Here is a 12,946-nt window from a genome sequence, read left to right on the forward strand (position 1 = left end):
TCCCCTAAAGGATCAAAAACCTTTCAGTTCTTATCAAACGCAAATACATCAATAGTACTAAAACATCTTCTGCCTTTCCCCCCCTTTGGACGTAAAAACTCTTTAAGCCCCCCCCCCCAAATAAATAATAATAACAACAATAACAATAATACAAATTATTATTATAATAACTATTATAATAAAATGTATTAAGGACACAAAAAGGTCCATAGCGCACTAAAATAAAATAAAAAAGACAAGTATACGCAATACTTACAAACAGGAGAGAGGATGCGCAGTTTAAGGTACTTATGAGTGTGTGTTTATATGTTCTGCTCAGTTACGCACAACAGTGAGGAAACTCAGATGCATCCACAATTTGTTCGCCGTACTGAACCATCAGCTGCGCATGCGGGTGGCGGGCATGAGCTCTCGTTAGGTCCTCTCTACTGTTAGCTGCCAGAGTTTTCAATCAAAACAAAACACACTGGCCTCTCAAAGAATTTACTATATGAACCGAAGAGCTTGACTCGCTTAGGGTTAATTTTACCGAGAGTTGAGCACGTTGTCAATTTATGTCGGAGCGGTAGGCTAATCAACCATCCGGACGTGACCCGTCATCACAACTGGGTAACGTTACCGAGACAGCTACAATGGAGCCCGTGTGTGTTTGAATGAGAGTGACAAAGAGAGAGGGGAAGGGAAGGAGGAATAGCCACGCAAATGTTCTTACTTGAAACACTGCTTTGCTTAGTCGACAAGTGCATCATTAAAACGTGAAAAAGATACTGCGGTCCAGCCAGCCGACAGTCGGATCTGCGTCAAATCAGCCGACACTACAATTCTAGTGCACTAGCTAGACTACTAGACTACTACCGGTTTTCAAAATAAGGTGTTAATACAAAGTAGGCTACATATAAAAACAAGATTAATGGATTATATTCACCAGAAGTAAAATATATTTAACCTGTGTCCCTTACAATACAAATAAAATTCCACTAAATTGTGAAAAGAATGTATTGTTGGATTTTACAAGAATATAACATTAATAATTCCAATAATAATTTACGGTATACATTTGGAGATTTTATGGAGTAAAGTCTCACATTTCTAGTGAAAAATGAATTCAAATCTGAAACTGGAGGTGCTATAAAAAAAGACTTTGCTCCATAATTCCAGACAATGACTGATATATTTGAGCACAGGACATCTCTGACTACACCCATACTGAAAGTCAAACCATTTTTACTGTATAATTTAGGAGATGTTACCAAGTAAAATCCCATATCTCTACCGTTAAATGACTAAAAATATGAAACTCAAAAAGGATCAAAAGGATCAAACTTTATTCTTAATCGTCACATACACACAGTACAATGTAGTGAAATTCTATTACTGCATTAAACCCATCCTATGTATTAGGAGCAGTGGACAGCTATGCATACAGCGTCCGGGGAAGTGCTATGTACCGGCTGTACTACACCAGAATATACTTGCATGTTGGGATGACAGTTATCCTTTGTTCATCACAGTCTCTAAGAAAAGTTGCTTTTTGCAATTATCTGCAGCACGCTACTCTCATCTCCTTTGGTATAAAGTATCCAAGGTAGGCCTACATGGAGTAAGCAGCTTAAAATAAAGTGCTGTTGACTTCGTAAGTGTAAATATCAAAGTTATCAAAAACTTAAAGGTCCCATGGCATGGAACTTTCACTTTATGAGGTTGTTTAACATTAATATGAGTTCCCCCAGCCTGCCTATGGTTCCCCAGTGGCTAGAAATGGTGATAGGTGTAAACCGAGCCCTGGGTATCCTGCTCTGCCTTTGAGAAAATGAAAGCTCAGATGGGCCCATCTGGAATCTCCTCTTTATGATGTCATAAGGGGAAAGGTTACCTCCCCTTTCTCTGCTTTGCCCGCCCAGAGAATTTGGCCCACCCATGAGAGAGAGACATCATGGCTTTCAAACGAGCAAAGTGGCAGTTGGTCAAGGCCACACCCCCACCCTCCACCTTGCCCCCCCCCCTCTCTCCTCCTCAATAGCTACAGACACAGAAATGGCACATCCTAAGTAAAGCTCATTGTGGGACTGGCTGTAGTGGCTGTAATTCTGCACCAAGGCTGAATTTCGGGAAAGAGACTTCAGATACAGTATTAGGGGACCACTAAGGTCTATATAAAAGAGACTTCAGATACAGTATTAGGGGACCACTAAGGTCTATATAAAAGAGACTTCAGATACAGTATTAGGGGACCACTAAGGTCTATATAAAAGAGACTTCAGATACAGTATTAGGGGACCACTAAGGTCTATATAAAAGAGACTTCAGATACAGTATTAGGGGACCACTAAGGCCTATATAAAAGAGACTTCAGATACAGTATTAGGGGACCACTAAGGCCTATATAAAAGAGACATACAGTATTAGGGGACCACTAAGGCCTATATAAAAGAGACATACAGTATTAGGGGACCACTAAGGTCTATATAAAAGAGACATACAGTATTAGGGGACCACTAAGGCCTATATAAAAGAGACTTCAGATACAGTATTAGGGGACCACTAAGGCCTATATAAAAGAGACATACAGTATTAGGGGACCACTAAGGCCTATATAAAAGAGACTTCAGATACAGTATTAGGGGACCACTAAGGTCTATATAAAAGAGACTTCAGATACAGTATTAGGGGGACCACTAAGGCCTATATATAAAGAGACATACAGTATTAGGGGACCACTAAGGCCTATATAAAAGAGACTCAGATACAGTATTAGGGACCACTAAGGCCTATATAAAAGAGACGATACAGTATTAGGGGACCACTAAGGTCTATATAAAAGAGACTTCAGATACAGTATTAGGGGACCACTAAGGTCTATATAAAAGAGACTTCAGATACAGTATTAGGGGACCACTAAGGCCTATATAAAAGAGACATACAGTATTAGGGGACCACTAAGGCCTATATAAAAGCATTCAAAGAGCACCATGTCATGGGACCTTTAACTAGCCCTGACTCATTTAATCAGCCGCCTTAAAGAACTTGGTTACCTAAAATAATTGGTGAATAACAGGTGAAGTGCTTCACATTGAGAACCTTTCAAAAATGTTTTCCCATTGAGTCACAATTTATGTAACACCTTCCTGCATCGGTGGCTCTGTTCCTTAAACATGTCACAGTGCTAGTGCTCTGTTGTTTAAGTTCTGAATATCATGACTTTTGTAGCTGTCATTACTATTGAAATTATTCAGATTCATTGTTCTTATGAAGTTCTAACAGTAGTATTTTAATAAATTTTTTTAATGTATGTTTGTATTTTGTATTGTACCCTAACTACTAATCCAGGGTAAATAACCATTACACAGCATAAATCAAGTGGTTTTCCTGTGGTGCTGGCAATGTTAAAGGAAGCTATATAATAGAAGGAAAGGAAATGTGTAAGAATGGGGATATGTATACTACAAAGAAAGTAATGTACTATTACAAGATCAGTTTATGAGTGAGAAGTGTATACCTCCAATCTACCATGTTGGTGGCAGTGGTGAATAAACACTGTCATTTAAACATTACACATAATAAAGATTTTAAATATAGGCTTACTAAAAATTATTGATTTTTAGTAAGGGTGTAGTCAAAGACGTCCTGTACTCAAATATATCAGCCGTTGTCTGGATTTATAAAGCAAAGTCTTTTTCTAGCACCTCCAGTTTCAGGAATGTAGCTATTTCACTGTTGAAATGTGTGAATGTACTTTCAAAAATCTCCAAATTTGTACAGTCAAATTTTTAGATTTTCTGTAAGGGTGTAGTCAAAGCTGTCTTGTATTCAAATATATCAGTCATTGTCTGGAAATATGGAGCAAAGTCTTTTTATAGCACCTCCAGTTTCATATTTTTAGTCATTGAACGGTAGAGGTATGGGATTTTACTTTGAAAAATCTCCATATTTATACAGTTAATTTGTTTGATTTTCAGTATGGGTGTAGTCAGAGATGTCCTGTACTCAAATATATCGTGACGATTAAGAATAAAGTTTGATCCTTTTGATCCTTTTTGAGTTTCATATTTTTAGTCATTTAAAGGTAGAGATATGGGATTTTACTTGGTAACATCTCCTAAATTATACAGTAAAAATGGTTTGATTTTCAGTATGGGTGTAGTCAGAGATGTCCTGTGCTCAAATATATCAGTCATTGTCTGGAATTATGGAGCAACGTCGTTTTATTGCACCTACAATTTCAGATTTAAAGTCATTTTACAGTAAAAATGTTGGTCTTTACTTGGAAAACCCCCCATATTCATACAGTTAAATTGTTAGATTTAGAGATGTCAACTCAAATATTTTAGTCATTGACTGGATTTATGGAGCAAAATAGTCTTTTAGCCCCTCGAGTTTCAGATTTGAAGTCATTTTAAGGTATAAATGTGGGACAATTACTTTGTAAAATAGCGTAAATCAACGTAGCTAAAACGTATGCACTAAAGATATTCATGATGCATTCATCGTCGTGGGAAAGACGGAAAATTGACAATCACACGTTGCACATCTGACCCTTGATTATCAAGAGTTCTCATAACATCATAACAACAACAATCATAGACTGTTTAAAATAATAGATCATACTAAAACATAATACATTCATGCTCCATGCCGTAGAGGCCTATAGCTTTACTGACCGTTAAACAAATGACCCTGCTATTAATCCTATATCTGTTTGTAGTCAAAGGTATTATAAACTACAGCATCTAAATTATTGCTGACAATAAAGGATTGGATTTTATGATGTGTGTGTGTGTGTGTGTGTGTGTGTGTATGATACCACTAATTTCACATTAAATTAACAAAAAGACAACACCACATACAATAATTACGTTTTCAATCATAGTGGGACATAGTAGGACTATGTGATATTTTCACCAACAGTCCAGATGTTTGGACTCTGTCAGAGATGTGGTCTTTTTAAAAATAAACTTGACAACAACCCGATATTTGTAGTTCAACGTTGGAAAAGCTCTTGAATGCCTTAGAACCTATGACGCGCTGCTATGTGAGATTTACCATTGTACATGAATGCAGCATTAGGCCAACTGAGCTGCCGTAGTGCGTCACATGTTGACTAGGTTTGCTAGTTGATGCTACCAAAAGCCTAAACACATTTAGAAAGTCAAAGTCAAAAACGAACTATTATTGAGAGAAGCGTGCTGTTGTTGTCGGTACTGTTTACTTTTTTTCGACATGCCTTAATATCTCAATGCATTGTTGGATAAAACACTACTGTTAATGTTTTATTTATTCTGACAAGCTAATGTAGCTAGCCTGTTTGCTAGCTTGAAAGAGTTGACATCTCACTGTTGGCTTCGGGTTAGCTAACACAGTCAACATAGGAGCAAAAATAAAGAGGTGAGTTCATACGGCTTTTCGCCAAATCTAACAAGAACATTTGTTTATTAATTCTTTTAAATTTCGTTGACACGATATAGCTATAACTGTTAACGTTAGGCCTCTTATGCTCACTTACATTGGACGGCTGGGGCTAATTGATGCTTCTTAACCGTGTTATTTTCACATTACGGGGTAGTTATCCTTAATATAGCTAGTATCACCTTTGTTGTTGGTAACATACCGTTACTATGCTATCTTTAACTATTTGGACAGTTACACATGTTCTGTTTTGGCTCAGTACTCCGATACAATGTTTTAAAAATAGTAATGTGACTTTAGCTAAGCTTTAAGAATGCATGAGGGTGCCCCCAAGTATCAGAATCAACTTTATTGGCCAGGTGTGCTTACAGGTCTGCATACAAGGAATTTGACTCCGGGTTACAGTAGCTTATATAGGGTAAACGGTAGGAACGGTTTCAAACATGACATCTTAAACCTACGAGCTACCATGGAAATATAAGTTCCAAACAGTGGAATATTCTTGACAGGCAGAGTCATTCACCTGACCTCAATTCACCTGAGCAATTCACCTGCTAAAGACCAGGCTTAGGTTGTAACCCCCCCCCCCCAAAAAAAAAAAGGCAAGAAATGAACATGGCTGCAGTTACAGACCAGGAAGATACCAAGTATTGGAAGATGTCTGTAGGATGTAGACCAGGGGTGTCAAAATCAACTCCCTTAAGGGCCACACTAGAAAATGAGAATCATATCAAGGGCCAGACATAGAGTTTATTGCTTTTATGTCATGGGAAAAGTCAAATATCTTTGACTGTATTATTGAATATCTCATATAGTCTTCTCACTTACAGTTTGGTCGAAGAAAATGCCAAAAACGTTTGGAAAAAGCATAAAAAATGTCGAAGAAAACGTTGTGAAAAGTGACAAAAATTAGGTTGGCCAAAATGTATATAGGGGCCGGATCAAAATTAGCAAGGGGCCGGATTTGGCCTGCAGGCCTTGAGTTTGACATGTGTGATGTAGACCTAAGATAGTCATTGGTTGCATAGGATTTGCACCTAGATTTAAAAAATACGACTTTTTTTTATTTTTTACCTTTACTTATTCAGGGAAGGTTCACTGAGAGGAAGCCTCTCTTTTGCAGGAACGCCCTGATCACATTCACACAGTTACGCATTCATACCTGGAAGCTTATTTAAATAAATTTTTCAAGGTAATTTTGGTATGAGTTCATCTGTTGCAAATGTAAATACCCTCAGAATAGCACTTTAGGATGGCTCACAGTCATTTATTAACTGTGCTAGAGTACAAAGTTAACAATAAACAAGTTATTGTACAGATACTTATGGCTGTATATACTACAGACTGAATGTAGCGTATAATGATGCCATGAGACTGCTTCTAAAACAACCAAGATGGTGTAGTGCTAGTCAAATGTTTGTTAGTGTTGGTGTGCCTACCTGTTCTAAAAAACCTCATTGATCGATACATGTGGAGAATGTCTGTCTCAGAAAACAGAATCATACAGGCTTTAGCCCACATTGATTTTAGCTCTGTCAGGTATGCATCTAGACAGTGGAGGCATTGGCGCTCCTGTTTGTATATAACAGGTGAAGGTTGTTGACCTTTTATTCATTTATATGAATTGTACTGTATATTTATTGCTATATGTTTGTAAATATTGTCATTTCTAATGTACTATGGACCTTCCATTTGTGTCCTGAATAAAGTTGTTGTTGTTGTTATTATTATTATTATTATTATTATTATTATTATTGTTATTATGGACTGCACTGGAGCTGGTTTTCAAAGTATTGTGTGCTCTTTATACATAAAATGGTCATGGCAATTATTGACTAGTGCAAGCTTTGATACATTCAAGTACCTTTGTTGAAACACAGTTATGTTGAGGTGGTTTAATTCTGTGTAGTAGCACCTATGTGTGTCCTCAATCTTTCCATCCAGAGCTCCAGATGCGGCTAAAGGACCCCTTCTCTTTAAAAGCCGCCGAAATGACTAAGCGGACTAATAAACCTAGGAAACCTCGAGATGAGGAGTCATCAGATGAAGTCAGTGGTAAGTCACTGAAGCAGTACAGGGCACCCCACTGTTTAAAGTTGGGGCTGTGAGTTTTGATTTGGCCGAGTCTAACACAGTGGATAGTGAATGGGATTAACTCTTTAAGATATGCTCAAAAGGCAGGGTACATATTTATGAAAAACCATAGTTCTTTCTGTAAAAATGTTTACCAAGTTCATTAAGTACATTCATCCACTGTCCTTGACTGTTGACTCGATTGAAACAGCACATTGGTTTCAACTAAACAGTGATCTTTTTAAAATTGTTGTCTATTTTGTTGATAATATTGTGAATTATAAATGTGTCCAACTAGACCAGGGCAACAAAGCTATATGTTAATGAAAACCTGTGAGTGTGACACAAGTGGAATATCTATACTGGGGAATTTATTTTACAATGGATAGTTATTTTTATGTGGGGTTGTCCCACGTTATGTAATTAACATCAGGTGTGTGCACATTGTCTTCCTTTCGAAACATATTCTCTCAGAGTCCTAAATTGGTCCCTAGTAGCGATTGGCAGGTCAATTTGTCATTACAGCATATTTTGTATTTAACCAGGGTTGACTTGCCAGCATGTGAGTAAGGCAGTGGACCTGAGCTCCGTAAAGAAATCGGTGCTCTCCAGCGTGTGGTTGGTGTGCTCTGAGTGCCTAAAGGAGAGGACCATGATCGATGGAGAGCTGGCAGCATCCCATGACATCCTGGTGTGCTTAAAGTGTGGCTTTCAGGTAAGAATTGTTTTAATTGTCTTTTTTAAATGTGCAGCACAATACATAGCACACATTGGGGCTCAGCTGTATACTGGATATTACCAATATGCTGTACTTGTGATATTCTTTGTCAATGTCAATACAATGTTGGTACACAGAAGGACAATATCTTTATTAACCAAGAGTGCCAATATCATCATGGGCATTTTGATTCTTGTATGTGTGTTTACTAGTACTGCTCTGTCAGCCACCAAAATATTTAGTATGAATTAAAGTGGCTCTCACATGACAAGTGAATTATTGCACAACAGAAATTACTAAGAGGCGAGCACACATGTAGATTTAAATGCTGAATCCCAGTTCTCTGTCTTACCCCTTCCCTTTAGTTTTGCACGTTCACATGAGAGTAAGGGCTCTCCCAATTCTCGTTTTGATCGAGGGTTAGGGGAAGGGGTAGATACCCCTTAAAACCAAGCATTTTCACGAGCTTACTTGAAACCAATGGGTACCCAAAGTCCCATAAATGTAAGTATTTTCGGCTTAAATAATTGATTTAAAAATTACGACAGTCTTGTTTTGTGCTCTACACAGTCCTGTACATATATATTTGTAACCATGTTCTTAATTGAAACATTTTTAAAAATCGCTAGTTTGCTACGCTGACGTTACATTGCTGATTTGCACAACAGTCCCGCATTTCTCTGACTAGCATGGAATGGACACCATGTCAGCCAGCTAGCGACAATGTATGGTGACGTAACCGTAACCAAGTGGTGTCTCATTTCATAGGGGTATGTTTTCACCCTCTAGCCCTTACCACTCAGTTTCGAGGGACAAGGGCTAGGGGTAAGACGAAGGGGAAGGGGTAAGACAGAGAATGACAGATAAATCTTGATGTCCATTTTTTTTGCCAACCGCACAAATACTGATAACTCTGACATTTAAAACAATAATTGACACACAAAACTATTTTTCGAATTAGACAGATACCTTTTTAAAAATGCAAGAGATGCATGCATACATATGCACATATACAGTGCATTGTATATCGCCAAAAGGCTTACAAAATTATATTATTTTTACCCTTATAGCGCTAGCTCTACCACATGGCTTTTATTGAGGTGGAAAATTAGCCATGGTCTTTAAATATAGGCATGTGCACTGTGGATGTATGTTGTGCTTGTTAGCAAAGATTTCTAACTAAAACATTTTAAATTACCTATCTTACAGGGCTGTAACCAGTCAGGGATCCAGCATGCTGTCAAGCACCACCAAGCTTTCCATCCAGAGTCTCACTGCATCACCATCAGCTTGAGCACCTGGAAGGCCTGGTAGGAAACCTCAAACTGCAATCATTGTAAACTGTAATGAATAGCCAAGATTGCACACATTGCCAATTTATGCCAACTTGCGCTGACACATGACAAGATGCTGTCAGTGTGTGGGCTTACATAGGAAACGATAGCCGTGGATGTCTTGACGCATGTCATACAGATGATCTTGGCTACCACAATTTACAGTGCAGTTTCTGTTTTCAGACCTATATTTCATTTGACATCATTTCACTCCATTATCTTTGTTTTGATTGTGTGTATAAATGGTTTTCTATTTCAGCCAAGAAATTGCGTTCTTAAATAATGGTTCATTTCAGCAAGAGTTTCTTAAGGGTTTTTAAATTCAACAATAACGTAAAGCTTTTTTGTGTCTTGTCTATGACCCTGTCTCATTATAACAGGTGTTTTGAATGTAATGAGGAGCTTTCCACTCACTGCAACAAGAAGGCTTTGGCTCAGACCTTGGACTTTTTACAAAAGCACTCTGTCAAGGCAACATCAGGTAAGGTGTTCATCCTGGAGGCCTGGCACCGTACTGAAGCTTTTATTAGACATGTGCATCCTAATTGCAATTTCAGCAAGGCTGAAGTCAATTAATTTGGAGTTTTGTACAAATTTTTTTTATAATTTAGCAACCTTTTCAGTTGAAGTAGAAAATGATTGGCCTTGAACACAGACAACCTATAGTGGTTCAAGAAAACAAGAAAACAATCATATTAATGGCTTATGTGTAAAAATCTGCACTGGTGAAATAAGGTTTCACATGCTTATCGTCTTAGTGTCCGCAGTACACCAATGCACCAGAAGCTACCGGCACAATAACACTATGACTGTATACCAGACGATGAATTGGCTTACCAGAGGCCTGTACAACGAAGCAAGATTTACCGTTACCGAGGTAACTTCAGGTTCAACCCAGGGTTTTCTGTATCACGAAGGTGGATCACTTGTTACCGGGTTAAATCGCCTTGGTAACTCATGCTGAGCACCTGGTCGGGAGCAGGTTATGTTGGAGATTAGAGATCAACCGGTGTAAAAGCACCGCCTACTGACCAATCAATACTCGGTTGATAACGGCGTCACCGTTCTTAGAAGATCAGGCTGGAGCTCGGTGCGCTCATAAAAGTTAAAACATTTAGAGACCGACAACCCCGTTAACATTCCCCGATGGGTATTGTTATGAAAGATATAGATTTTCAGCGGAGGGAATTACGTATCTTTGTTAGCTTCTTGAGCCGAGTGTTGCCAATGTGCACATCGGTTTGAATTATGTTTTTATATTTTTTATTTGCTCTCACGGTCGCTTCCACTGCCAGGGTTGCAACTGATAATATAATAGGCTAAAGCAACGACAGTTTATGGAAAGCATAAGTGTAATTATGGTCTAGATCTAGTGCCTGACTGATGGGGAAGTGATATTGATAAGCCTTGTGATTTACACATAACAGCGTCGGCTTTTTTTTGCCAGCTTTCCTTCCTGCGTTTTGCCTGTTAAACCGTGTCTGTGTACTTCATATTTATGGAGAATTATAAATTGCTCTTCTTATATAAAAGATGCGGCTCTGGTAGATGTTTGCGATTGGTCGTGCTGTGTAAACACCACTTTTATGTGAACTCGCCCGTCGCTGGATTGGAAAACCCTGGGTTGATTGAACTAGTTGTTAACCACCGTCGTGACACAGCTTATAATGCGGGACCGCGGTTGTTAGGTTTGGTGAAGCCGGGTGACTGAAATAAATCCAGGACATGTTGATCTTGATTCGTAGTACAGGCCTCTGGTCACATACTGTAGGTTCAAATGTGTTATTGTCAGTGATACAACTACTTACCTGGCTTTAACCTGTCATCCTACATTAGTAGGGCTGTCAAACGATTATTTTTTTTTAATCGCGATTAATCGCATGTTTTATCACATGATTAAAATTCTATTATTTTGCATTTCAGAACAGTTTTTAAGTACATATTAGCAATCTTGGGAATCAAATGAATGCAAAGAAAGTTACTTTATGAACTTCATTTTAAGATTTGTAATTATTTATTTACTGTAAACAAAAGAAAAATGTGTGACTCTGTCATTATTGCACAATTCCTCCAAGTACCTAACTAAAAAAACAAAAAATCCCTATCCTTACTAAAGTCAATATAGTGTTTAGTAACTCCTAAATAATGTTGATTACTTACTGACGTCCAGTGATCACCAGTTAATGAGACGGTTAATGAGGTTGGGCTGCTTTCTCCGTGTCATACAGGCTGTGTATGGTGAAACTACTGTGCCCCTCGACGGCAATGTATAAGACAGGTCAGAACATGCCAACCGTAGCACGTCTTTTAGACCCAAATCTTCTACGATGCTGACAGGTCTGCAGTTAGTTGCCACCCATTTCGCAAGAGCTGTAGTATTTTTTTGGGATTTGGTTTCATCCACAGGTCGGCAAGTAGCACTCTCCAAAATAGTATAAAATACCTATTTAAACTATAGAGAGGTAAAATACCTCCGCCATCCCGTTATTGTCGCGCGTCCCCCGCGTGTCCCCCGTCCTTTCCCCATAGTCGCGTCCCCAGCGGCCACCTCCTGGCATATGAGTCGTCCTTTCCCCGTAGGGTATTTCATGCTGGCTGCCACGAAAAAAACGAGAAAAACGTCCCCGTGAACACGTATCAATAGATTAAAAATAACGTGACATTTACACAAACTGCCGTGAGACCGGGTTGTGCTAGCGGGTAGCATCACGTTAACTGTACTACTATGCTTAGCTCGTAGGTGGTAGCTCAAGCTTGACGTGCTTCGGTGATATTTTAATTCAGCTTTACACAACGTGCATATGGCTTTCGACTTGTCTACTGAGCCGTCCGGGAGTTTTGGAAACACATTACATTTATATTGCATATTACGTGATTTTGACGATTTTCCCTGTAAAATCATGTAAAGAATTTGAGTTTGATGAGAGTTGTGTCGCAGCAGGTTGCTTTCACTCTGATATTTGACAGCCTGACTGCCTAATTTCAGTCTAATGTCCTCTCACCTCACTCAAGCCACCTGAGCCCTCCTTGCCCAGTCAGTCAACCACATAGATATTATCCCCCCCCCACTCCCTTTCCTTACTTACACACTCATACACCTTCTGTTCCTGCCTCCCCCTACCTCTCCTACTTTGTGCTGGCATGCTGAGAGGCCTCTTAACAGGCTGTAGCTGATCAGTGTGGTGGGCATCACCACTCGGTCTCACTGACCGCCTCAGCTTAGCTCGGTGGCCAGAGGCCAGCCATCCAGGCCCAGTCAGGCTGGTTCCCCATTAGTCTTTCAGCCACAGCTTCAGAGTTGCAGGATTGATGCTGGAGCAATACCCCCCCCCCTCACATTTCACATCGCATGACTGCACACATTAGCGGAATTAGGCGCTTGAGCGATGCTTCCCGGCTGGGTTCCCTGAAGAACAAG

At 39.1% G+C, this 12,946-nt stretch overlaps 1 protein-coding gene across 6 annotated transcripts in view; it reads left to right on the plus strand.

Moving 5' to 3' along the window:
• The first annotated feature begins 5,074 nt into the window (after nucleotides 1–5,074).
• Nucleotides 5,075–12,946, plus strand: part of usp45 (ubiquitin specific peptidase 45) — a 44,405-nt gene continuing 36,533 nt past the window's right edge. For all 6 annotated transcript variants that reach the window (XR_013502169.1, XM_078253699.1, XM_078253697.1 and 3 more), the window contains exons 1-5: nucleotides 5,075–5,382; nucleotides 7,348–7,458; nucleotides 8,022–8,191; nucleotides 9,404–9,504; nucleotides 9,909–10,009. Coding sequence is in view for 5 of the 6 variants with exons in the window: in XM_078253699.1 (XP_078109825.1) it covers nucleotides 7,356–7,458; nucleotides 8,022–8,191; nucleotides 9,404–9,504; nucleotides 9,909–10,009 (475 nt within the window). In the remaining variant the exon portion in view is untranslated. The remainder of the gene's footprint in view (nucleotides 5,383–7,347; nucleotides 7,459–8,021; nucleotides 8,192–9,403; nucleotides 9,505–9,908; nucleotides 10,010–12,946) is intronic.

The sequence above is a fragment of the Sander vitreus genome, chromosome 6 (genome assembly GCF_031162955.1).
Source record: "Sander vitreus isolate 19-12246 chromosome 6, sanVit1, whole genome shotgun sequence".
Classification (NCBI taxonomy): domain Eukaryota; kingdom Metazoa; phylum Chordata; class Actinopteri; order Perciformes; family Percidae; genus Sander; species Sander vitreus.